The sequence below is a fragment of the Zonotrichia albicollis genome, chromosome 17 (genome assembly GCF_047830755.1).
Source record: "Zonotrichia albicollis isolate bZonAlb1 chromosome 17, bZonAlb1.hap1, whole genome shotgun sequence".
Taxonomy (NCBI): Eukaryota; Metazoa; Chordata; class Aves; order Passeriformes; family Passerellidae; genus Zonotrichia; species Zonotrichia albicollis.
Window position 1 is genome coordinate 14512718 of NC_133835.1, and position 26753 is coordinate 14539470.

General features: G+C 48.6%; 1 protein-coding gene across 1 annotated transcript; it reads left to right on the top strand.

Moving 5' to 3' along the window:
- The first annotated feature begins 4896 nt into the window (after nt 1-4896).
- On the top strand, nt 4897-13421 carry ZFP64 (ZFP64 zinc finger protein). Its single transcript, XM_074553549.1, has 6 exons — nt 4897-5063; nt 5757-5996; nt 7565-7726; nt 8034-8096; nt 8558-8809; nt 11371-13421. The coding sequence occupies exons 1-6, from the start codon at nt 5012-5014 to the stop codon at nt 12657-12659; spliced, it is 2058 nt and encodes a 685-aa protein (XP_074409650.1). The 5' UTR covers nt 4897-5011; the 3' UTR covers nt 12660-13421.
- Nucleotides 13422-26753: the final 13332 nt, after the last annotated feature.

The following is a 26753-nucleotide window of genomic DNA, read 5'->3' on the forward strand; positions in this document are numbered from 1 at the left end:
TTTCAGGTGGGTCACTCAGCACATCGAGGTTAATCATTTTCTGTATCTAACAGATGCTGCATTTTGACCCTTTTCCAAGATTATTATAATAAGATGGTTTTCCCACTATAGAAAAATTACTTGTGGAGATACACTTTACTTTGTAGTGCTTTAAGAGAAAATATCTTTTATTTATTTGATATTCTGCCTTCTCCAGGAAGATGCTCTTTTGTTTCTGCCTCTTGACCAAATACATTTGATGGTGAAGTTTTCAATTCACATTTAAAATCTGCTCTCCATGAATACCCTGCCATGTTCTCTGAAATTCACAGATGAATGAATTTTTGCAGGATTCCTGGAAAGCAAACACCTCTGACCACGGGGAATATTAGCCTGATAAAGATTTAATTGTAAAATGACAATGAGCAGCAGTTGAAGTTCAGATAGTATTTCCCTGGCTGTCATTTCTGCGTGCAGACATTATTCTAATAGCAAACCCTCTCATCTTTGTTACCCTTTTCATGATCTTTTCAGTGCCTGAAAAAGTCAAGTACCAATATCTTGTGACACGAACACAAAGCAGAAGCCTTTTTTCCAGAAGGATTATTTTTTTTTTTGGTAGTGGGTGATACAGAGTTCACAAATAGCAGCACTGTGATACTAAACCAAAATTATTGCTGTTGTTATTATTATTATTATTTGTTCACAGCAAGACAGACTAAGCTAAATACCTGCTAACTAAGGATCAGTAAATCAAATTTTTTTAGCTGGAATATCCCAGCATGCTCTGTACAACAGCAAAGCTCAAATTAATTTCTGATTAAGAATATGTGCAGTCACACTAGTTCTCTGTGCCATATCTGAGTAAATTAAAATCTGCACACAAGAAAGTGTCTCCTATATTTTGTTCATCATTTTAACATTATCGAATGGCATCCAGAATAGGATAAATAGAGATTCAGCTCCTGCTCACCTGGACAATCCCACTAAACTCAGAACAGGACTTTCCTTCCTGTAGCTGCAGTGCTGTGGGAGGTGGTATTTAATAACTGATGGATAATTAGGGAGTACAAACAGAATTCTCTTTTTCTCTACCAGCAGCTCATTCAGTGAGGGACTCCTGTCAGTTAGAAGCTGGAGAGGGCTGGAAATGAGAAGTGCTGCTGTCCCTGCAGTGAAACACCCATCTGTGACCCCAAAAGGGTTTCTGTGCCTCATTGACAGGCACTGCTTGTCCCAGAGCTCTGCAGCCTTCTGGAAGCACAGACCTCGTGAAGGAGGGCGAGATTTATAGAGCACAACTGAAGGCAGAAGATTATTTTTTGTAAGCTTGGGAGTGCGTGGATTAATAAATCCTGCTTGTCCCAGCTCTTAGGAATTCCATTCTGTCTAAATTTCAGTTTGGTTTTCTGCTTTCCCCCCAGTAGAGCCGAAGCTGGGAGCAGCATCACTCAAAGGCTCGTTAGTTTGATGAAGTGGCAAAAGTGCCTCCAGCTCCCCTGGGTACTCCCAGCTCCGAAGCATTTACACATCCCAAGGGGATTCTGAAAAACACCACCAAGCCTTTAGGTACTGAATCACAGGCAACTATTTTGAATCTTTAATTTTTTTTTCTATATTCTATTCTATGAGGATGTCAGAACTAAAATATGGAATATGCTTTTCCCACTTGGTTCCTATTACTTGTAAAGCATTCAAAAGCTTCCAGAATAAAATTACCTCTATGCCCTGCCAGGGAGCAGGCAGAGCTCCACGGAGTATCAAGGGAGTCCCTCTGCTGGTGTTGCTTTCCATTTTTAACCCAAATATAATCATAAAAATGACTAAATGTGAGACTGGAGCTGTACAGCCTTAGATTCAGCATTTATTTGTTATCATGTTCATCCCTGTGGAGTTTTACTGTGCTTTTATATTTATACAAAAAGTGCTGAAATATATTCCATAAATTAAGGAGTTCATTTGCAGGTGTGACATATTCATCATCACCACCATCGTCATCATCATCATGTGAGTTTGTTTTCAAACTTTGCTCATATGAGAGCAGCCAATTTGCATTTACAAAAAAAAATTATTTGAGAGAGAAATGCAAAGAGATAAGAGATGCAGGAAGCTGAATTCTGTCCTGAAATGATATCCCTTACTTCTCTATCCCAACTGCACATTTTCCATGGGGGGAAAGGCACTGAGGCACATTTAACCCCATAAATGCCTGACATTTCCCCTGGGTGGATTTGGGCCTGAGTCCTGACAGCGAAGAATTAAACAACTCAACAAAAAATACATTTGTACTTTGTTCCAGTATTCGTTTGAGGCTTAATCACAGTTGTCAATGTGCCATTGCAGTGAATAACATTTTCATATTGAGTTATTTTACAATTCCTACAGCAGTAAGGAATATCTTAGGGTACTAACTGATTGTTTTGGCTTTATTTATTGTACAGGAAAGCAATGACATTGAAAATATTGTATAAACAGCAAATACACTGAGCAGCAAAATCCCTACCCTGCATTATGAATTGAAATGACATTATTTTAAAACATTTGAAAAAAATCATCATAATTATATGTTCTCAACACAGAGACAAATTACCTATTATTTTAACATAATTAATTTGAGCTCAGAGCATTTCTGTTGCTGTGTGTGTCATTATCCATCAAAATGCTAAAAATTGGGGGTTGAATCTTTAAGTTTTTTCCTCCACATCTGTAATTTGTTTGTTTCCACCTTCAATATCTTTACGTTTTAATTACAGTTGGCATTTCAGTTTGTTGTCTGTCCCCTAGGTCACATTTCCAAGCTCACTTGTGATGCTCCTGCACCAGGGCCTTTAGGAGAGAGCTCTCCCTCTTCAGTGACCTCAGGTTTGTAACCAAGTTTCTGCTCTTTCCCTAGGATACAGATGGGTTTGGAGGGGCTTTTGCATCTTATTGGTATATCCTGATCATTTATTCATTTATACTGCTGGTTAATGCCTTTTTCTCTTTCAAATACCCCTCCCTATGTGGAAGGCAAAGGGAACAATGAATGGTGTTGCATTTCAAGGACCAGGGTTTGTTCTCCAGGCTGCCTGAGCAGGTACCTCTCTTCCCCACACCTGCACAGGTTTGGGCAGTGTTTTCTGAGCTCAGGGTGGGATCCTGTGTGGTCTGGGGTGACAGGAGATGGATGGCAGCTCTGCACAAAGACAAAATCCACCCATTTCTTGTTGTCCTGTCTGCAGGAGAGTGCTGAGGCCACAGCTGTCCAAGCTGTGAGGGAAGGCCTGTCTGCGAGGCTCTGACGAGCTCTGACTTTTCTATGCCTCTGATTTCCTTCTCCCTTGTCCTTCATGATTGGCATTTGTCGTTTCTGGGCCTTGTTTGCTTGCACTGCACTTGTGGGGAGCCCGGAGCAGTGCAGTATTTTCATGTCAGCGGGGTTAAGGGTGAGGAACATTACACATGCACACTGATTTATGCCTCAGAGGCTGCAAATCGTGTCAAGTGTGATCTCAGCACAGCTCTGCTCCATGACTCAAGCGCTCAGTGCACTCTCAGACATCAATCCTCAGCCAGGCAAGGGAGAGCTCCTGCAGAGCATCCACAAAGTCCTGGGCTGGGAGAGTTATTAGTTATTCATAAGATAATAATGGTGCTTGCAATGTTTGTGCCAAAGCCAGAATCCCATCATCACTGAGGTTGGAAACAACCTCCAAACTGTTCCCAGTGCCCATTCTGTCCCAGCCCAGAGCACTCAGTGCCACCTCCAGGGATTCCCTGAATTCCTCCAGATGTGGGCACTCCAACTCTCCCTGGGCAGCCCCTTCCTGACCACCCTTTCCAATAACAAATTCCTCCTGAGCCTCCCCTGGCACAACTTCTTATTCCGGTCCTTCCATAATTCTATTTTGCCAGGCCATATATCGGAGGCCCCCGTGGGCAGCTATGGGTCTGAAACCTGCTGTTCTCTGCAGCAGTTTCAAGCTCTGAGTTGTATTAGAGTCGGTGCCAGTGATCAGTTTTTCTTCTTCTGACCATCCCTGTAGAACAGAGCTCAGAGAGAGGGATCTGACAGTCACAATTCCCTCGGCACACCAAAGGCCTTGGCCCTCAGGCGCCTGCCCAGCCACTGCTGCTTCTGCTGCTTGTGCCTCTTCCCCTCTGCTTTTAACCACGTGGAGCTGCCATGACCTGAAAAACCTTTCCCAGCACAGCCATTACCTAAATTCAGCAATCCCCACGAAAAGCATTAACTCGGCCCCACCTCACGTTCTCCCTGAAGGAAAAGAGCTGAGAATTCTCACATTTGCTGGGAAATTCCCGCGGTGGGAAGCACAGCACAGGGACTGAGCAGTGCGGTTTGCTCCTGAGCGAGCCTTTCTGCAGGACAGCAAGGAGGAGAGATGGAAAGGGTGCAGGGATTCCTCTTTGCCATTCCACAGCAGCTCAGCTCATCTGAATTTGTGTACGTTAATTTAACACATCCCGTTAGTAGTGTCCTATTAACAACACAGCAAATAATGCACCAGCACAGCGGGGTTCAGGCTGGGGCCGGGCACGGCTCTGGGGTTTGGGCACGGTTCTGGGTTCTGGCTGGGGATGTGGGCACAGCACTGGGGGTCAGGCTGGGGACCGGGCACGGCTCTGGGGTTTGGGCACGGCTCTGGGTTCAGGCTGGGGCCGGGCACGGCTCTGGGGCCGGGCACGGCTCCGGGGTTTGGGCACGGCTCTGGGTTCAGGCTCCGGACCGGGCACGGCTCTGGGTTCAGGCTGGGACTGGGCACGGCTCTGGGATTTGGGCACGGCTCTGGTGTTTGGGCACGGCTCTGGGGTTCAGGCTGGGGCCGGGCACGGCTCGGGATTCACCGCCGCCGCTCCGCTGCCTCCCGGCCCTGCCTGCCCGGGACGCTGACGGCCGGCACCGCCGCAGCCTCGCGGCCGCCACTGAGCATGCTCGGCTCCCGCACATCCGCCGGCGCCGGGCGGCCGAGCTGTGGGAGCGGTGCCGGTGCCGGCGGGCTCGGCCCGCGCACGAGGCGGCAGCAGGCCCGCCATGAACCGCGGCGGGGCGGGGGCGGCGCCCGCCTTCCCCGGCCCCGTGCAGTGTAAGTGCTGCGCCATGCGCGCTCCGGGGCCCGCGCCGCGCCAGCGCGGGGGAGCCGGGGCCTGCCCGGGCCCCGAAACCTGAGTAGCGCATGAAACGGGCGGGAGCGGAGCCCGGGAACATGGCTGGGGGGCGGGGGGGGAACCCGGGAATCTGCGTGAGCGGCGGGCGGGCGGGACCGGGGGCAGCGGGGCCGGAGTGGGGGTCAGTGGGGCCGGAGGGTCAGTGCGGCCGGAGCGGGGATCCACGGGTCCTGCGTAATGGTCTGTGCGACCCGGACGGTGGTCCGTGGATCTCGGGAATGGATGCTCCATGGGCACGGCGCAGTGGTCCGTGGATCCTGGGGGATTATCCCCGCTCCATGGGCACTGCGTGGTGATGTCCGTACGTCCGGGGCACTGATCCGTGCTCACTGGGTGGTTCTGTCCGGGGGGATTGTCCCAGCTCGCTGGGCGCTGTCCGTGTGTCCGGGGGGATTGTCCCCGCTCGCTGGGCGCTGTCCGTGTGTCCCCGGAGCGCTCCTGCAGCGGTGCCGCAGCCGCTGGCAGTGTCCCCCGAGCCCCCTGGGGCTGCATCCCCTGCCCGGGGTCCCCGCAGCTCGGGGGTCCTGGGCAGCGGGATGTCCCCGTGCCACCCGGAGCGGTGTCACCCATCACCGCCCCCCGGCCGAGCTGACCGCGCCGTGTCCCCGCAGTCCCCGGCAGCACCACGGTGCTGGTGGAGCTGACACCTGACATCCACATCTGCGGCATCTGCAAGCAGCAGTTCAACAACCTGGACGCCTTCGTGGGGCACAAGCAGAGCGGCTGCCAGCTCACCAGTGCCACCGCCGGCGCCACCAGCACCGTCCAGTTCGTGTCCGAGGAGACTGTGCCGAGCACACAGGCTCAGAGCAGCAGCAGGACCATCGCCTCCGAGACACAAACCATCACAGGTACCCCCAAATCCTCACAGGTACCAAAGCTTGGTGCACAAACCGTCATAGGTACCCCCAACCCTGCACAGGTATCCCCAAACCATCACAGGTACTCAAATCTGCACCGCTACCCAACCATCACAGGTACCAAAGCTTCACAGGTGCACAAACTGTCGCAGGTACCCCCAAACCTTCAAAGGTGCCCAACCCTGCACAGGTACCAAAACCATCACAGGTATCCCCAACACATTACAGGTACCCCCAACTCTGCACAGGTATCCCCAAACTGTTACAGGTACCCAACCCTGCACAGGTACCCCCAAACCTTCACAGGTACTCCCAACCCATCAGAAGTACCCCCAAACTTTCACAGGTGCCCAAACCTTCACAGGTATCCAACCATCACAGGCACCTCCATGTCACCTGCCAGGTGCCAGCCCTCTGTCCCTGTGTCCCCGTCACGCAGCTGAAATAACAGTTTTCACATCAGTTGTCATGTAACTAAGGAAATGAAATAGTGCTGTGCTGCTTTCTTGGGTTTATTCTAACAATAGTTGCTTAATTTGCTAATTGAGGTACAAGTTCTCTCAGAGAATTGCTCAAGTCTATTGTGTTGTGGAACCAGCTTGTGCGAATTAATTAGAATTGTCGATACTTATGAAAAATACTGAAATTACTATGCATTTTATTTTTTTAAGAGTGCTCTAGATGGAAAATACACACGGAATTGCTGTCAGGCACCCATCCAGACCTTTTTATGTGAGAACACTGCATTTCCTAACATTGCTCCCTCAACTAATTGGCAGGAAAAATATTACTCAAAATTTCTGCCTATGTGAAGATTCAAGTAAGGTCCTGATCCTGGAGACATTTAAATAAAATTAGGATCTTGTTCCGTGTGTGAAGGTTTGCCCTTCTATATATAGTTTTGTTTTATTTTGGTGTGGGACCTTGCTAAACCCCAAATTATTTGACTCTAATTTGGACAGACAGGTTAAGGCAGGGAATCTGGAAGAGCAGTGAAACAAACTGAATTCAGGGCCCACTTCCAGGAATTTTTGTATTATAATCCCTCAACTCAGTGTGGGTTTTGGGTGAGTCATTTTTCTGCTTCATATTTACTCATCTTTAAAATGAGGACAGTTCTATCCATTTGCCCTTTTGGGCTATAGTGTTGGTTAATTGATTTAAAAGCTGTTACTTTGGCTGAGATATTTTCACCTGTTATTCTTGTGAGTAACAGCTAAAAACAGTAGAGTTGAAAGAGGCTGAACTTTTTTAACAATTACAAAAATAATTTGTGTGATGCCTTTTGACAACATTTGCCATATAAATAGTGATACTTTTTTCTCATTTGGGCTGTAACACAGACAGAGTTGAAAAACAAATATATCTTTATTTGGTATTTGGAAGAGAAAAACCTTTTTCCTTTCCTCCTCCCCCAGGTAAAGAGCAACCCAGGAACAGGAATGTTGCTAGGAAAAAAAAACAGAAAAGAGAATTCATTAAACTAGGCAATAACTAGATTTTTTTTAAAATCTGATTAGAGAAGTTAATGCTTCTCATGAAGTTTTTTGTGTGTTTAGTTTCTGCGCCAGAGTTTGTTTTTGAGCATGGCTACCAAACCTACCTGCCCAGCGAGAGCACGGAGCCTCCAGCTGCTGCTGTCGTCTCCACACCACCAAAAGCAAGGTCCAAGAAATCCTCCTCCTCCCTGCCCCTGAAGAAACTCAGCTGCCTGTACCCAGGTGAGATGGGATTGCACCATTTGAGTGTGGAGAGCTTTCCTCTCGTGGCACACAGGAGGTTTGATGCCTGCAGCAGTTCTGGAGTGAGCTGCCTCTGAGGGGAAGCGTTAGAAAATCCAAGTTCATGGGTAGGCTGGTCACTGTTTTAAGCAGATGTGAGTAAACAAGATGAGATATTAACTTTCTGTTAACAGTGAATTTTAAAGAAAATGCTGTTGAAAATAAACACGTCCAGAATACAGTAATGTACTTTTATTATTTGCTAGATTTTCCTTGAATTTAATGATCTTTGTCCTCCTGTTTTCAGGGTGCCAGTTCAAGACTTCCTATGGTATGAAGGATCTGGAACGTCATCGGCGAACGCACACAGGTTTGTGTTCCTATATTTGCTTTTGGGTTGGTTTCCTCCTTTCAGCTTTTTCACAAAAGCCATTTTCCTATGAAGTAATGTCTCTATAAACAGGATGTAGACATGTCTGCACTTTCTAGCATTGTCCTGGCCTGTGCCTGAGGAACTGCCTGTTGGGGACATGCCCTGTCAGGCACAGTTGAGAACACTGGAGGTTGATTTGAGGCACAGCTTAACTTCTGGGTGCACACCATGAGTTTATCAGGGTGCAGTGTGGTGGGAGTGCACACTGCTTTGCTCTTTACATTAAAGCAGTTCCACGATTTTAGCTCCTAATTTTGGAGTTGCAAAGGGCGAAGGCTCCAAAGGCCCTGCTGTTTGTCACAGCCATGCCCTACAAACGAGTCCCTTTTGTGGTCAGTCTGTGCTTTCTGCTTTACCATCCCGGTGCCCAGGGCTGAGTGTGAGTGCTGCTCTTGCAGGAGACAAGCCCCACAAGTGCGAGGTGTGCAGCAAGTGCTTCAGCCGCAAGGACAAGCTGAAGATGCACATGCGCTCGCACACGGGCGTGAAGCCCTACAAGTGCAAGCACTGCGAGTACGCGGCGGCCGACAGCAGCAGCCTCAACAAGCACCAGCGCATCCACTCCAACGAGCGCCCCTTCAAGTGCCAGATCTGCCCCTACGCCAGCCGCAACTCCAGCCAGCTCACCGTGCACCTGCGCTCGCACACAGGTGGGCTTCTGCTCTGGAAGGGTTGGAGGGTCACACAAATGATTTTAAGTCATGTATAGGTGTTCAGATACCCAAAAGGGATTATCTGAGTTCCCAATGAGTGCCCCTTTAAGTGCCAGATCTGCCCCTGTGCCAGCTGCAACTCCAGCCAGCTCACCGTGCACCTGCGCTCGCACACAGGTGGGGCTTTGCTCATATCCATGGCACTAAAGGTTGGAAGGTCATGGAGATGATTTTAACTCATGTATAGGTGTTCAGATACCCAAAAAGGGATTATCTGAGTTCCCAATGAGTGCCCCTACCAGTGCCAGATCTGCTTCTAAGCCAGCCGCAACTCCAGCCAGCTCACCGTGCACCTGCGCTCGCACGCAGGTGGGGCTTTGCTCATAGCCATGGCTCTAAGGCTTGGAAGGTCATGGAGATGATTTTAACTCATGTATAGGTGTTCAGATACCCAACAGGGATGATTTGAGTTCCCAATGAGTGCCCCTTCAAGTGCCAGATCTGCCCCTACGCCAGCCGCAACTCCAGCCAGCTCACCGTGCTGCTGCGCTCGCACACAGGTGGGGCTTTACTCATATCCATGGCACTAAAGGTTGGAAGGTCATGGAAATTATTTTAACTCATGTATAGGTGTTCAGATACCCAAAAGGGATTATCTGAGTTCCCAATGAGTGCCCCTACCAGTGCCAGATCTGCTTCTAAGCCAGCCGCAACTCCAGCCAGCTCACCGTGCACCTGCGCTCGCACACAGGTGGGGCTTTGCTCAGAGCCATGGCTCTAAGGGTTGGAGGGTCATGGAGGTGATTTTAAGTCATGTATAGGTGTCCAGATCCTCAAAAGGGATGATTTGAGTTCCCATTGAATGCCCCTACAAGTACCAGATCTGCTTCTAAGCCAGCCGCAACTCCAGCCAGCTGACCGTGCACCTGCGCTCGCACACAGGTGGGCTTCTGCTCTGGAAGGGTCAGAGGATCACAGAGATGATTTTAAGTCATGCATAGGTGTCCAAAAGGGATTATCTGAATTCCCAGTGAGTGCCCCTTCAAGTGCCAGACCTGTCCTCACAGCTCCAGCCAGCTCCTCGTGCACCTGCGCTCGCACACAGGTGAGGTTGTGCCCTTCTAACCTGGGCAAGTGAGCCCTGAGTGAGCACCTGGGGATGCTCGTGGCTCTCTGGTATTTCCAGCAGAATTAGATTTCTGTGCCATTCAATAGTCCAGTAGCTGGGAAGGGATTTTAGACTAACCTTTCTTTTTGGCATTTCAGTCTGTTGCATCTTAAGCAATGGAATTATGCTAAAACTCAAGCTTTAGTTTTGTTGCTTCTTTATTTTTCCAAAATTTATCTTTTTTTCAAAGCTGTCATGCAAACACCCAATTTTAGGAGAAAAGTAAGACTGGTATGTAGAATATATTTCTTATTGGAATTAAATTAATAATCCTCTAGAAGGTGAATGTAGTGCCCATTGCTCAGAGCGAGATCGTCTTCACTTGTTGAACTAATCACTAAACATCAGCTTCCTGTGAAACTACTCTTAGAATTAGTAATTCTGTGGTCAGACACAAATTTTTATCTAAATCCTGACAGTGTCAGTTAGGGATGGGCAGAAATGTAAAGAAATACAGAGTAGGCCACTCTTTAAACAAACAGAATTTTTTGCTATATTCTTTTTCATATATATTGTGCTACTCTGTATATGAAAATTAAGTCATTGAAATATGAACTGTGCAAAGCAGATTTTTATCTGCTGTTCATCAGCAAAGCAGATAAAAATTCAGTAGCTGAGTGTACAGCTGAGGCTGTAAAATAAACTAGATGAACAAACAGTGCATCTTCATTAATAAAGTCTGTTTAATACAGATAGTACACCATGTATCTCAATTATTAAACAGATACATGGATTAGCACAGTAGGCCACAACTCGATTTGAAAAATATGCGGCTAAACCTATGACATATGTAGCTGGATAAGCAAATTATGCAAAATTATACAGCTCTCACAAACTCTATAAAATATTAACTTCTAAAATAAATCAGCCATTTGCAGTTTGATTATTAAAGAGGATAAATGCTTCTTGAACTAAATACACTTTCTTTTTCCTCCTTTCACCAAAAGTGTCTTAGAACCTAAAAAAACAATTCTTCCACTTGTTCAAAATAATGCCTACCTAAGGACTTCATCCTTGGATGAAAAATTCAGAGAACTGTATTTTTAGATTTAAGAAAGAAAAGGGAGTAGTTATTTAGTTAGGTTGCTAAGTTTGCTTTGGATTCTTTTTTAATGGCCTTAGAACAGCCTCACTGGAATTGATTAGGGATTAGCAGAGCTCCACCTTAACGTGGTCATGGATATAGTGACGCCAGCCTGCAGATACAGAAAATGCAAAGTAATGGGTTTAGATCCGAGTGTGTCAGACCAGGTGATAATACTGTGTCATGAAATTTCTCTTGACTTTGAGAAAGGCGTTGGGAGTTCAGGACGAGGCACCTGTAGGGGCCCCGTCCCAGCAGTGGCCCCTGGCATGTAACCCCTGTGTAACCCGTGCCTTCCATTGGCAGGGGATGCCCCTTTCCAGTGCCAGCTGTGCCCCGCCAAGTTCAAGATCAACTCGGACCTGAAGCGGCACCTGCGGGTGCACTCGGGGGAGAAGCCCTACAAGTGCGAGTTCTGCGAGGTGCGCTGCGCCATGAAGGGCAACCTGAAATCCCACATGCGCATCAAGCACAGCACGGAGAACACCCTCAAGTGCCCCGAGTGCGACTTCCAGTGCGGCAACAAGACCAGCCTGCGGCACCACATCCGCAGCCACCAGCCCGAGCAGCCCGTCAAGTGCTCCGAGTGCAGCTACTCGTGCTCCTCCAAGGCGGCCCTCAAGGTGCACGAGCGCATCCACGGCAAGGAGCGGCCCTTCAAGTGCGACCTGTGCAGCTTCGACACCAAGCAGCGCAGCAACCTCACCACCCACGTCCGCAAGGCCCACGGCGACAGGGCCAAGGGCGGCAAGCGCTCGCCGGACAAGAAGGAAGGGGAGAGGCCGAAGCAGGGCGGCTCCAGGCAGGTCGCCAAGCTGGACGCCAAGAAGGCCTTTAAGTGCGACCTGTGCGACGCGTCCTTCGTGCGGGAGGACTCCCTGCGCAGCCACAAGAAGCAGCACAGCCTGTACAGCGGCTCCAAGAACGGCGAGCTGGCCGTGCTGCAGCTCCAGATGGATCCCGGCCGCCAGCCGGGCGCCCCCATCACCGTCAGCCACCTCCAGGTGCCGCTTCAGGCCGCTCAGGTGGCCCCGTACAACGAGGGCAGAGTCAAGATCATCGTGGGTCACCAGGTGCCTCCCCAGGCCAACAGCATCGTGCAGGCGGCCTCGGTGAACGTGGTGCCGCCGGGGCTGCTGGGCGCGGGCCAGGAGGAGGTGCTGGGCGGCGGCCGCCTGCAGCTGCTGGGCCAGGTCAGCGTGCTGGCCCCGGCCACAGGGAGCACGGGGGACACGGGGGCAGAGCCGGCCGTGCTGCTGACCGCCCACGAGCAGGGCGAGGGCAGCGCCCTGCACCAGGCCCTGCTCCCTGGGGCCGCCCCCGGCCACGAGCCCCCTGCCGGCCAGGCCTTCATCGCCGGCTCCGGCATCAGCTGCTCCGACCTGGAGGGGCTCAACGCCCTCATCCAGGACGGGGCCACCGAGGTGACCGTGGTCAGCGATGGCGGGCAGAGCATCACCGTGTCCACGGCTGCTCCTCCTCCCCCCATCTTCTCGTCCTCATCCCACTCTGAGGGCCCCAAGCAGAGCTACTCCATCATCCAGAGCGGGGCTCACACGGCCCTGCTGTGTCCTGCGGACTCCATCCCCGATTAGGGGCTGCTCTGGGCACGGGGGCTCACAGGGGCTGCTCTGGGCACGGGGGTGTTCTGGGCACAGGGGCTGCTCCGGGCACTGCTCTCTCCTGTGGCAGTGCTGAGCCTGCCAGGAACACACAGCACATGACTGAACACAAGATTTGTCCTCCAGAGCCACATACCTTCCACTTCCACGCTGTGTTTGTCTGTACACTGAGGCATCTCGTGTGTGAGGAGTAGGAGGGTGTGTTTGTATTTCTGTATTTCTGTGCCTCTGCTGCAGAGGCCCTGCTCCTTGGGAAGCAGCTGCTGCCAGTGTCCCCCAGTAGTGACACCCCCGGGTATGGCTCCTGTACTGTGCTGCCTGAAGAATTCCTCTCCTTGTGCTGAATTACCTCCAGAGCAGCCTTGTTGTTTGATGCATAGATGAAAAGACAATAACCTGAGCCCTTGTGGAGTCTGCTGGACTGAGGTCTCAGTTCTGTGCTCTGTGTACATTCAGTGCTCCTGGCTGGGCTCTGAGGAACCCCACTGCTGCTCCAGCCCAGGTGAAATCTGAGGGCTGCTCCTCAGTATCTGTAGAATCAGTAGCCCCTGGCACTTGAGATGCTGGTGCAGAGAGCAGGTGATTGTTTTCAGAAAGTAAAAGAATTTGTCCCTCTGTCAGTAGTAACTAACTCTGTTAGCAGCAACACAAATCCTCTCTGGCATGGTGATGGCTGTCAGAGTGCCTGTGGGTTAAAGAGCAAAACAACGGGAAATATATTTTTTATAAACACTACTTCCCCTTTGTTTTTATTTTGATGCTGCCTCTTGGGAGTTGAGTGGGTGATAAAGTTGTGTTACAGTTTGGGTCTTCTTTTCACGTTAATTTAAAATTTTTTTTAAATCTTCTAATCCAAGGTTTTTCACTCCAGGAGATATTCAGGTTGGATCACAAGGAGATGGTAATTTATTATTATATTTAAATAATATAGAATATATATATTAATTTATTAAATATAACTTATTAATTAATTTCTTTATATAATTAAGCAAATTAATCCGTTTGTAGTTTAAACAAATTAATCAGTTTGTGGAGTAAATATTATTAATGAATAATTAATTATTATTTATTTATTATATTATTTATTATGGACATTTCTCTGATTAAAGAATCCCAGGCTGTATTTTGAGCTATGCAATTGCCCGTGCACAGGTAGCACAGACTGAAAGCAGTGAATTTGCCGGTCCTGGGTGGTGGAGGTGAACTGCAGGCAGGCTTTCCTCAGCTCCCAGTGTTCCCTGTCATCCATAGGTGGTGCCAGAGGCCCAGGGAAGCTCTGGAGTGTGCTCTGGCTCCTGGATGAGATTTCCTCTTTAACACTTCCCTGTAAAAACATTGCAAAATTCAGCTTTTTAAGACATTAGGAAAGCTCAGCTGTAAAAGTCTCACTTAAGAGAAAAAGCTGCAGATAAAAAGAAATGCCCAAAGTTTTCTGCGAGAAGCAGATCTGTGGCCAAAACCTAACCTCACAATTCATGTAAAATTGATAATATTTTGCTCCCTGGCAATGAATTTCACCCTGTACAGGTGTCAGGCACTACAGGAATGATAACACCCGAGGGATTTTGGCAAAGCTGCAGGTTTGCAGTGCGGTTTAGCTGTGCTTCCCTTGGCCAGGAGTGTCCCCTCCAGTCCAGAGCCACCCTGAAGATGCCCCAGCTCTGTTATCTGCACTGCAGCTGCTCAGGAAGCCTCGAGAGCCTTCTCAAGTAGGAAACCAGTAGATCTGTCACATTGTAGAGACTCACCTTGGTGCTGGGCCTCAGAGATGAACAGGAAAGATAAGGAAATGGTGTGAGTGAATAGGCAGAGCTTAGTGCTGCTGCTCCAGCCTGGTGTGGCTGATTGCATCATGTGAACAATCTAGAGGCTTCTTCCTCCACCCTGAGAAAAACCAGCTGAGAAGCGAGGCTGACACGGGGGCAATTTCTTTTCAATTTTCCCTTCCAATATTCTGGCTTGATTTCTGTGTGTGTGACAGTAATGGTGTGTGTGGTTTGGAGCTGGCAGCAGCAGATTGTTTTAATCTCTGATGTTCACTTAATACATTCTTCATGTTATCAGCAGAACCATCCCAGGAGGGAGCCTGGTAATTCAGAACAAGTGTCTCCTGTAGAGCTCTCCTGCTTCTGAGCACATGGTAAATAAATCCCATCCCTCCCTCCCTGAGGTCTGCCACGGCCTCAGAGCTCTGGAGCAGGCTGGCTCTTTCCAGGACCAAATATTGGGATGGATTTTTGTTCCTGCTGCCTGGAGATCCCCACGCTCCCTGGTAAGTGCTGGGCCCAGGAGCAAAGCTCAGTGTTCAGTGCTGCCCACCCAGCACAGCCCTGGCTCCAGAGGGAAGGGAAAATCTGGATATCCCACCCAGCATAGCCCTGGTTCCTAGAGGGAGGTGTAAATTTGGATATCCCACCCAGCACAGCCCTGGCTCCAGAGGGAAGGGAAAATCTGGATATCTCACCCAGCACAGCCCTGGCTCCAGAGGGAAGGGAAAATCTGAATATCCCACCCAGCACAGCCCTGGTTCCTAGAGAGAAGGGACAATCTGGATATCCCACCCAGCACAGCCCTGGCTCCAGAGGGAAGGGACAATCTGGATATCCCACCCAGCATAGCCCTGGCTCCTAGAGGGAGGTGTAAATTTGGATATCTCACCCAGCACAGCCCTGGCTCCAGAGGTAAATGTAAATTTGGATATCCCACCCAGCACAGCCCTGGTTCCAGAGAGAAGTGTAAATGTGGATATCCCACCCAGCACAGCCCTGGCTCCAGAGGTAAATGTAAATTTGGATATCTCACCCAGCACAGCCCTGGTTCCTAGAGAGAAGGGACAACCTGGATATCCCACCCAGCACAGCCCTGGCTCCAGAGGGAAGAGAAAATCTGGATATCCCACCCAGCACAGCCCTGGCTCCAGAGGGAAGGGACAATCTGGATATCCCACCCAGCACAGCCCTGGTTCCAGAGAGAAGTGTAAATGTGGATATCCCACCCAGCACAGCCCTGGCTCCAGAGGGAGGTGTAAATGTGGATATCTCACCCAGCACAGCCCTGGCAGGCTCTGCTCTCTGCCCAGGTTTTTCCCAGGTTTCCTCAGGGCTCCCAGGTGTGGGTTTATGGTGTGTCACAGCCTCCCTCCTCTCTGGGGATGACCTTCAGCCTGCTCAGAGACCTGAGGTTAAACTGGGTAGGCAGAGGTGCAAAACCTGTGTGCATTTCCAACAAACCAACCCCAGCTCTTGGGCCTTCCCAGCCCTTTGGGGTTTGTTGCTGTTCCTGACGCTGCTTTTTAAAGCCAGACCCGGTTCCACATAGCTGATCCTCCAGCAGACCTGCTGAAATGTGCTTTTCTGCTGGGCTTTTGTGAGGCAGGAGCACAACAGGAAAAAATGCTGAAGGAAAATGTGTTGGGACCCCTTTAACTGTGTTTTGGGGAGGCTGGTTCTGACTGGGCCCCAGCTCAGTGTTCCTAGTAGGGTTTGAACAGCATGGGGGATTAAACCTTATCACTGATGCTGTATCTTTTAGGTGGTTTTATTCTGTATTTCTGATTCTTTATTTATTTGTGTTTGAAGTCAAAGCATAGTCAGCCGTCCTTTTTGCACTGTGCTATTCTGGAGACTGCAAAAATATTTTCTGTGTCCTCAATGGCAAGGCCTCTATCCTATAATTTCAGGAGTATTGACTGGCTACTCTAATGGCTTTTTACATCTCCAGTTGGAAAATCTTTAGCCTTGTTATTTAAATTTTAAGAAGAGAAACCAATATTGTTACAAGAAGCTGATGTCTCCTGTCACTTCCCCAGTGACCTTTCATGAGGTGATAAAGGTTTCTATAGTGACCCGAGGAAATGATGTCTCAGGTATCAGCGTGAATTAAAAGTCTGTGGCAGGAAAAGCTTTCTTTTCTCTGTCTCTCAGGTATCCAGTTCTGCTTTGTCTTTATTCCAGTGGCTGGGCATGGAGAAGGACTCATAAAACATCCAGGATTTGGTTACAGGGCTGTCTTTAGAGGCTGCACAATGTTGTAGGGAAGGAAAAGCAGCCATGGCAGAGCAGAGGTGGATTTTTACAAGCCGTGTCCATGGGACCAGTGAATTCTGTACCTGTGGGATCAGCCAGTTTGTTCCACAAGCCTCAGGAGCTGTGTTTGCCTCTCTAGAACCAGGAATTGTCACTGACTGCAGATTCAGCTTTGACAGAGATGTTTATGTTCCTCGATTCAGACCTTGTGTAAACTTACCTTTAATTCTGAAAGTGAAAGCTCTGGTTAGTGAGAGTGGCTGCATTTTGAAGGTAAAAGTTGAACTTGATCTGGGAAATAATTAACTGAGGGCCTGCAGAATGCTCTGAGGTATTTTTATTTGGTTGTTGTCTTTGGTTTTATTTTAAAGGCACAAGGATGCATTTGTGCCTTCTTGTGGTGCTGGGTAAAACAACCTGTTATCAATGTCTTCCAGTTTATCCAACCTCATAAAAAAGCCTTGGAGAAACCTCCAGCATTTTCAGCTTGAGTTTCCCATTGATGTCCTGCAAAGGGAAGGAAAGCTGATAAATCCCTGTGCTGTCTGTGCTGGCAGGGTTGAAATCAAGGCTGGCCCTGGTCCCTGGTGCTCTGAGCTGTCAGACAATTTCCCATCACTTTGCTCCCCAAGCCCTGGGCCAGCAGAGGCAGAGCAAGGCCAGCCCTGAGCCCTCCCCTCCTCTGCCTGGTGCTTGTATTTGCACTTTCTGCATGTCAGACTGAAGGAAAAATCCTCCCCACAGCCTTTCCCAGCACAGCTCTCAGCTTCCTCCTCCCAAAGTGTGGCTGCACTTCCTGCCATAATTAATTACTGGCCATAATTCATGATTCCATCAGCAATGTCAGTCCATCAGCTGTCATTCCTGCACTGGAGCTGTGCTGCTGGACTCCCCACCTGCAGAAGGTGCCTCACAAGGATATGGTGAGCATGGGAATAACTTGGATACCTCAGTGATGAGCCAGATGCAAATTCCCAGATAGATCCTGGAGATAGTCACATCTCCTGATGGCCAAGAGGAAAATCTGAAAGAACAGGAATGCATAAAGCTCCGCTGCATAATGCATGGCAGTCATAATTAATAGATTAAAGTTCTTTGTGAAACATGCTTTTTTATTCTAATAAAGGGAAGGGACTACAAATGGTGGCACAGTTTGAACAGAGCAGCAATGGGAGATGCCATGTTAGAGTTGTAAAGCTAAAGAGGTGATAAAAATGTACCTCGGGTTTAAATTTTTACAAGGCTGATGTAAGACTTATTACCTTAAATAGCAGCACTTTTCCTTGTCTCTGGGCACGCTGAATCCTTCTGGCTCTCAAAGTACATGAAATTGCTGGGGCATTATTAAAAACTTGCCAATCCTTGCTGCTCAGTTCTGCCTAAAAGTTCAGGATTCATCCTTTGAATCACTTTGCCTTAACAATGTTAAATTTTGCTTTTGTTGTAAAATCATGCAGATCAGCCATTGATAGAACTTTAATTGGCTGGGGATGCTCATGATTTTTTTCCTTTAAAAAAAAAAAAAGCCTGCCAGCAAAATTGCTTTTTGGTGATGACTCTGCTTGAAAAGTGCTCTGCAGGGGCCCATTCCCAATTGATTATCTTTCACAGCTAATAGCTTCAAAGGCTATTTGGTGGACAGTCCAGTTTTACATTTAAATGTAAATCTCGATAGCCTTGACAGACTGATGGTCAGAAAAAAGAAAGGTAAAACCAGTAAAATGGATGTACAGCTGCTATAACTTTCACCAGCTCCTCCAGGGGCAACTGGAGTGAAATTTAAATGGTTGCAGTGTGACAAAGCTCTTGGGAGGGGATGGAGGGTGGGAATTCCCTGGGATGCAGCATTAATAAGGTGCCGAGTGGCCTGGCAACCCTAAAAGTTCAGTGTGGTGTCAGTGGCTGCCATTTGTGCTGCCTCTGGGGTCAGGAGGGGAGTTCAGAGCTCTGGAGCCACCTGGGCAAAGGCAGACCTTGGATGGAGCCACAGCAGGGACACACCAGGAACGGCTCAGCCCTGCTGGCCTGGGCATGGCAGAGGTGCCACAGCCCCTGGGACCAGGGGGCGCTGCCTGAGTGCAATCTGAATTCTCACAGCCCTTAAATCCCAGGTCACTGGCTTGGAAGAGACCTCCAGGATCATCCAGCCCAGACCCTGGCACCCAGTGCCACATCCAGGCTGTTCAAACACATCAGGGATGGTGACTCCACCACCTCCCTGGGCAGCCATTCCAGAACTTTATCACCTTGCTGGAAAAAACCTTTTCCTGATATCCAAAATTTCCTGATACCCAACCTAAATTTCCTTGGCACACTCACCAGAGTGACTGCTAACCCTAACCCTCATCCTCCCTGGGAGAAAGGGGGACAGGGAGCTCCTCAGCCCCCAGACACCTCAGCAGCTCTCAGGAGGTGCCTTTTTCCTCATTTTTTGAATCTTTGTTGCCGTGGAAACAGAGCACAGACACTCACTGCTCCTTCCCCGTGCCTGCTCCTCAGGGCCAAACAAGTCCAGAATATTCCAGGCTCCCAAAGGAAGGGGAAATGAGGGAGAGGAAGGGAGAGTGGTCAGTGTAGAACCCATGGAGAAACGGGAGGTCGAGGAGGGAATGTCTGTCTAAGGGAAAGAGAAAAGTGGTTCAGGGATACCTGGGGATGGGGAGGTGTTTGTCTTGGGAAAACACCCCTCATCCCCTACTGCCATTTTCCTATGGATTAATGGTATCTTCTGCATAAAGTAAGAAAACAAGAGAATGCTTTTGTTTAAATGAAGTTTAAATTCCGCTCCAGTGGCCCTATATTCCTGTGCAGTGGAGTAAAGAGCATGTAAACATTTTTGGTTCTTCTTCTTTTCTTTTTATTTTTTTCCTCTGGTTGGTTTTTTTTTTTTTTTTTGGGTTTTTGTTGTTGTTGTTTTGGGGCTTTTGTTTGTTTTTCTTTGTTGTTGTTGTTGTTTAACTTGGTTTGGGGGATTTTTTGCTTTGGTTGTTTTCAACTTGTACAGCTTCATAAATCCTCTACACCAAACCCCAAACTGCCTCCGGAGTGCTGTTCAGCACATTGACCATGGCAAAATGGGATCCAACCCAGGCCAAACCCACCTGCCTTTTATTTGTCCTTCAGGGCAGCACCATGAATTAACAATGATGCCTCCCAGTAAAATCATCTCCTTCCAACACCAAATTCACAAAAATGCAGAGGACACGTTTAGCAAAAACCGACACTTGTTCCCCTTTCCCCTGCTAAATTCACTGCCCTATTTTTTTATTTAATGAGCATGCACAAGGCTGAGGAATCAGCAGAGCAGAGACCCCATCAGCCATGTGGAGAAAGTTTGTGCCAGGAAGAGCTCAGGGGATGGGATGGGATGGGAATTCCAATGAGAATAAATCCCCTTTTCCTCCCCAGGTAAGTAAATCTGAAATAACAAACCCAGCTATCAATCCAGCAGCTGTGAAAAGGGAGGATCCATAAAACCCATGGGCAGAAACACAAGTTTCTGGGTGTATTAAGCTCTGAATAAATTATCCATGTAGCCGCTGAACTTTGCAGTGATCTTTCCACTGACTTCAGGTCAGATCCCTCCTTAAAATCTGCTTTGTGAAATGACTCTGGTACAGAAACCAGAAACTTGACTTGTTCTTTCACCTTTTGGCAGTTTCCTGCTCTGGGTTCAGCTTTCACCGAGTTATTCCAGGGGCCTTTGGCCCATTGGTGCAGAACTGGTCAATTTGCATGTGCAAATTTCTATTCTTTGTCCTGTCTCTGTTCCACTGCATGAGTTCAGCTTTTGTATTTGGTAAATAGAAATATTTTGTCTTTGGAGAAAAAACTGGGCCACACACACAAATCTTCTGTTTACTACAAGTAACAGCCAGTAGTAAAAAAAAAATAAACAAACGTTCCCCATTAAATCAGTATTAATTCACACAGAAAATCCATTTCTTCAAAGGTTTTCCCTTTTGTGCCTGTCCATGTTATAAAGATGTTAATTTCTTTAAGTCCCAAGGACTGTCATTGTTTTAGCTCATATTTAGACACAGAGACTGTACCATAAAATTAAGAACATTCCTTCCTTCTGCATTGTTATTAGAGGGGAAAAAATTACAAAGTAGAATTTCCTTGAGGGGAACTTCTCCAAAACTTCTAAATTTGTAAGCATTTAAGAGTCGTACACAATTTAAATATCGAGTATAATTTCCTGTATTCATGCTGGGTAAAAATCTGGGTGTGGATTACTTTTGTGCGAGCTGTTTTTTCTGAAGGAGCACGGTATCACTGAGGCAATCAAAGCAGTTTGGGGCATGGGGCTGTTTAGCATCCTGCTGATGAGTTATGCCATCAATACCAAACTGATTTCCAAGATAAACCCGACTGAGGCATAACAAAGCCCGAGTGATGGCCAACTGTGCTTATGTGATCATCTTACAGTGGTTACACAGCTCAGAGCCGCTTTTATCACCGGCCTGGTGATGCATTTATTGTGGCCTTTGCAGAGAAAAGGATTCAATTAAAAAGGCATCGTGGTGTTATCAGCCAAATTCTTCAGCTCGGCTCCTGGTGGTTAAAGCAGTTACTCAGTTTACACCGAGTGAATCGAAGAAAAATGGAAGCGGGAGTGATTTGTTAGAAAAGCAAATAGATGTGGGTACAGTTGCAGGAGGAGGACGTGAGCATCTCCCATGGACAAACAGCTGCTAATCTTATCAATGCACAGATGCCTCCGTGCTGCATTTAAAAGCAAGCTGCCTTTATTCCAGCTCCCACTCCATTGAAATCTGCTATAAATACCGACTTTATAACACTGACCCAATGTATAAATTGCTCAGTTCAAAAGAAAAGCTTTTTTGGAGGAAGGGGGGACCGGAGTAAACGCAGTGTGTTGTAAAAGCTAAGTGGTTTTATTGGCACTTTAAAATAGCCTTTCTGCTGGACTCTGTCAGCTCTGATTATATATAACAACGCTGGTTATGTATTAAAAATGTGTGTCAATAGCTGTGGTAGCACTGTGATTTGTCATTTGTGTGCCAGAGGTTCCCAATAAGCTCGATTGACAAAATCTGGCCATGGCTCAGAGGGAGTACATGGGGGGATGTGTTTGGCTGGTGAGTTGATAAAAGAGAAGCTATCTCAGTGATTTAATTGAGAAACTTCATGGAAATGCCACTGCAGGCTGCTCTTGCCCACCTCTCACAGCCCTCCCCTGATGCCAGCAGGGCAGGAGCTCCTTGCAGCAGTTTGTCAATCAGGTGATGAATTAAACCTCGAGTAAAGAGTAAGGACAAGTGAATTCCTATTTACACAGGACGTGCAATGTGTGCCCTCACAGAGCTGTGAGCTGCTGCTCCCAAAGCACCTCTGCAGAGGGAGGTAAGGTGTATTTGTGTTACACCTTGTGTTCTCCACTGGCTCAAAAGCACCAGCCGTTTTTTGTGTGAGAGCACAGCCAGGATGGAGCCACTCAGACATCTCATCTCTCCTGCACTCTCTGAATAAGCAGCACTGAAAGCAAGCTGTATCCAAATAGCTTCCACGGAGCAGCCAGGCTTTTCAAAGCCTGCTTTCAAGGCAGGAGTGGATATAAAACAGGGAATAAAGCCTCCCTGCACTGGCCACGAGCAAAGCTGTCCTCAGGCAGCAGGTGTGGAGCCTGTTCTGCGCAGGGAGGGCAACCTCTGCTTTTCAGCAGCTTGTTCAGCCTGCGTGTGAGCTCACAGGCTGGGAAATGAAACATCCCCCAGGACAGCTCCCCCTTTGAATCCTCTCAGCTGTATCCTACATAAATTACGCTGTGCTGAGACTGGAGGAAGTAATTTAATGCTGGAGCTCTGCAAAGGCTCTGGCTGCTGCTCGTGCTGAGGTGTAGCTGTGTTATGCATTACAGACAAACAGGGACTTTTGGAGACCCCCCTCTTCCTCGGAGTCTCCCACGGGGGTGGGATCAGCGAGGTTTTGTTGATAATTGCCAAAAAATTGCTGAAAAAACTTCGGGTTTTTTCAGACCATCCTCAGCTGAGGGCCAAGCCCAGAGGATCACCCAGCCGCTCCTGGTCCTGGCTGAGCTGCTGTGGCCAACAGGCCACAGGTGGAGAACATTCCCTGCATCCTTTTCTTGGGTATTCCAGCTCCACCACCCCCAAACCCACCTCAGGTGCATCCTCCAGGCCTGGGCAGTGTCCATGTGAGGGAGCTGCTTTGCTGCCCTCCTGGGCACCACACCGTGTGCTGTCTGCAGTGCTTTCTGCAGCACTGTCAGCCCTGCTGCTGCTCTGCCCACCCTCCTAGAGAAAATGGGGTTATTGTGGCTGGGCACAGCTCTGAGGCTCCAGGAGAGAGCAGGAGCAGCAATGTTTGGAGCCACCTGGGGGAACCTCCCGGCCCTGGGACAGAGCCTCCTGCCCAGTATCAGCCCTGGCTGATAGCACCGAGTCCTCCTGTGGATGGGAAACTTCGGGATTATCACTGCGGGCTGATAAAAGTGGCCTTGTTCTGCTTATAGAGCACCTTCTGCTCTTCCAGTGGCGTGCAAACAGAAGGTAAATCAAATCATCTTTTCAAAGCATTTTTGTTTTAAAGCTCCTTTTATAACCTGGCAGTCCAGAGTGATGGGGGCAGTCACAAAGGCTGGGCACCCCAATGGGGCTGCTCACACCCTGCCTGCTCTCTCTGGGCACAGGGAAGCACTTTAAGCAGTTCTCTCCGGGTTTGAGTCTCCCTTGGGAAGTTTCTCCTCTGCATTATCCACAGCAAAGTTAAACTCAGCAGCCTGGGCTGGGCTCTGCAAACACTCCCTGGAAGGACAAGAGATGTCTCAGATATGCCCTTCTCTCACTCACTGTTCAGTTCAGAGACCCTTCTGATCAGTTTACACGTGGAAAAACTGTTAATAGTAGGGGGAGGTTATATTTTTATTATTGTTACTCTCAAACAATTTGCACTTTCTCTGTAAGCTGGTTATTTTGCAGCAGTCTCCGGGTACCCAGCCGATCCCCAGCAGTGCCCAGGTGTTTGTGGCTGAGCTCTGGGGCTGTGTAACACGAGTCCATCCCTCAGTTCTGTGAGCAGCCTTAAGATGTCACTGCGCGCCTTGGCCGGGCCGCGGTGTGCGGCAGGAAACGCGCTGTTATTTATAACACATCTCCTCCTCCGGCAGGGACGGACAAGGTGCTGATGGCAGCTGCCTGCTCTTACAGGCGTTCAGCAACTCCCTAAAAGTGCCGTTCGTTTCCATTTCCTTCTGCCGAGCCCGGAGAGCCGGGAAGGAGAGCTCGGACTGGGATGGAGCTGGGCTCTGTCTGCTCCTGCTCCTGGAGAACTCATCCTGCCTGGGATGGGGCTGGGCTCTGATGCCCCTGGCTGGGATGGAGGTGGGCTCTGTCTGCTCCTGCCTGGGATGGAGGTGGGCTCTGATGCTCCTGGCTGGGATGGAGGTGGGCTCTGTCTGCTCCTGCCTGGGATGGAGATGGGCTCTGTCTGCTCCTGCCTGGGATGGAGGTGGGCTCTGATGCCCCTGGCTGGGATGGAGGTGGGCTCTGATGCCCCTGCCTGGGATGGGGCTGGGCTCTGTCTGCTCCTGCTCCTGGAGAACTCATCCTGCCTGGGATGGGGCTGGGCTCTGTCTGCTCCTGCCTGGGATGGAGATGGGCTCTGATGCTCCTGCCTGGGATGGGGATGGGCTCTGATGCTCCTGCCTGGGATGGGGATGGGCTCTGATGCTCCTGCCTGGGATGGGGATGGGCTCTGATGCTCCTGCCTGGGATGGAGGTGGGCTCTGATGCTCCTGCCTGGGATGGAGATGGGCTCTGATGCTCCTGCCTGGGATGGAGATGAGCTCTGATGCCCCTGGCTGGGATGGAGGTGGGCTCTGATGCCCCTGGCTGGGATGGAGGTGGGCTCTGATGCTCCTGCCTGGGATGGAGGTGGGCTCTGATGCTCCTGCCTGGGATGGAGATGGGCTCTGATGCTCCTGCACCCCTGCGAGAGCTGAGCATCTTCCCTGGCAGCCCTCCCCAAACATCTCACTGCCTTTCCCTCCCCTTTCCCAGCCCTCCCCAAACATCTCACTGCCATTCCCAGCCCTGTCCCGGTTTCTCCAGGTTCAGCACTCTCTGCTCTCCCTGTGCTCAGCTGCTGGGCCTCTCCCCGGGCTCTCCTTGTTCCCAGAGGTTCCTTGGCCAAAATAACCGCTGAGAACCTCCAATGTAGTGCCCATCACGCTGACACCCACAGAGCTGGGATTGGTGCCACAGCTCTCTTTGCTTGAGAAGTCCTCGGGCACTGCAATGAGCTGAGCTGAAGGTGGAATTTCTACTCCAGTGCATTCAGAGATGCTGCAGGTCCCCCGAGCATCTGGCACTGGATCAAGGTTAAACCGGGAAAGAGGTTCTACTTTTCATCCCCTTTGCCCATACATACAATTGGTAGATATAGAAATACACATCTATATTTGAATATTTAAAATCTATAAAAATAGAAAATATTAGTAGGAAAAAAATAATTTAAAAATATTTTGTCAGATGTTGCAGTTTGAGCTCTCCTTGCACTGTTTCCTGCCCAGCCAGTACAACACAGTAGGAACAACTCCATATCTATATCTAATTCATAGGACTAAAATCAATGTATAAATTCTCAGTAAAGGATACTTCTCTGAAGTACAAATCTGTGACAAAACCCATCATATCTGTTGGTCTGGGATTTTAAAAATTATTCTTTATTATTTATGAATTATTTATTAATTGTTTTAAATATTCTATTTATTTTCCATGTTTAAATTTTTATCTTTTATTATTATTAACTTTATTATTTAATGTATTTTAGTATGTATTGTTTTTCATTTTTATTTATTTATTTTTATTTGTATTATTTTTATTTAATTTATTTTTAATTTTTAATATTTATTTATTTGTTTATTTGTTTGTTTGCAGGGAAAGCTGCTGCCTGCCAGATTCCTCCAAGTTCTCTGTACTGGGAGAGAAGTGGGCAGTGAGGGAGCTGCACCCCTTTCCCAGTGCTCATTAATTAGGGATATCAGTGAGGATGAAAGGAATTGCCTTGGTGTTGAGGAGTGGAACGTTGAAGCGTTGGTGTTAAACGTTCAGATCTCCAAGAAAACAATGTATCCACATCTTATAAAATTTATGGCTGTAAAATCAAACCAGTAATGGATGGTAAACAGCGGAGTGTGGAAAAGCCCAGCGAGGGAGGCAGTGCTGGCTCTGGGGCAGAGCTCTCGATTCAAGGTTTACTACTCGACCATGGCTTCGTGAACCTTTTTGTGACCCTGAGCAAGTTACTCCCATCTCACTATTCTTCCATTTCCTCTTTCTGTAAAATGATATTAATAGCACTTCAGCTGCAGAGCAGGTTTATTGTACAAGGCTTAATGAATGTTTGTCTCCCTGTGATTGAGATTCTTTCCTGCTGGAGGCAAGAATTTTAAGCAGGTTGATTAAGTAGAAAAGGTCCCTAACTGAAGCTATTATTAAAAGCATAAGGAATTATTTCTTAGGGAATTTTTAATCTTATGTGTATTACAATTGTCAAATGCAGCAGCTTTAGTTCCTTTGTTGTTTAGCAACTTTAGTTTTGTTTCAGCCAGAAATTCTGCTGGGGGATGCTCTGAGTTTTGAAATTATCCGAGGCAGACCCTGCTAAACTCTTCTTGCCCTGAGGAACAACAGTTACACAGTGAGTAAATGTGTCACTGCACCAGCACTGCGCCCAGAGCTCTGGAACTGCAGGAAAGGGGAATTTGGGGTGTTCAGACAGACCCATTTCCCTCCCTAAGGCTGCTCCTGTGATGCTCTGAGGTTGAAGCTCTGGGACGTGCAAAACTTGGTGCTCACAAGGAGCAAACTCAGCAGCCCACAGAGACTGGGCTGGGCTGGGAGCACCAAACCCAGCCAGGAGGGAGCTCTGAAGGCAGCTCTGGGACACCCTGAGTGCCTCGGGGAGGCAGCAGCACCCACCTGTGCTCACCTGTGCTGGAGATCCCAGCAGCATCCCAAACGTCCTGGGCTGGGAAAGAGGAGTGCGGATGCAA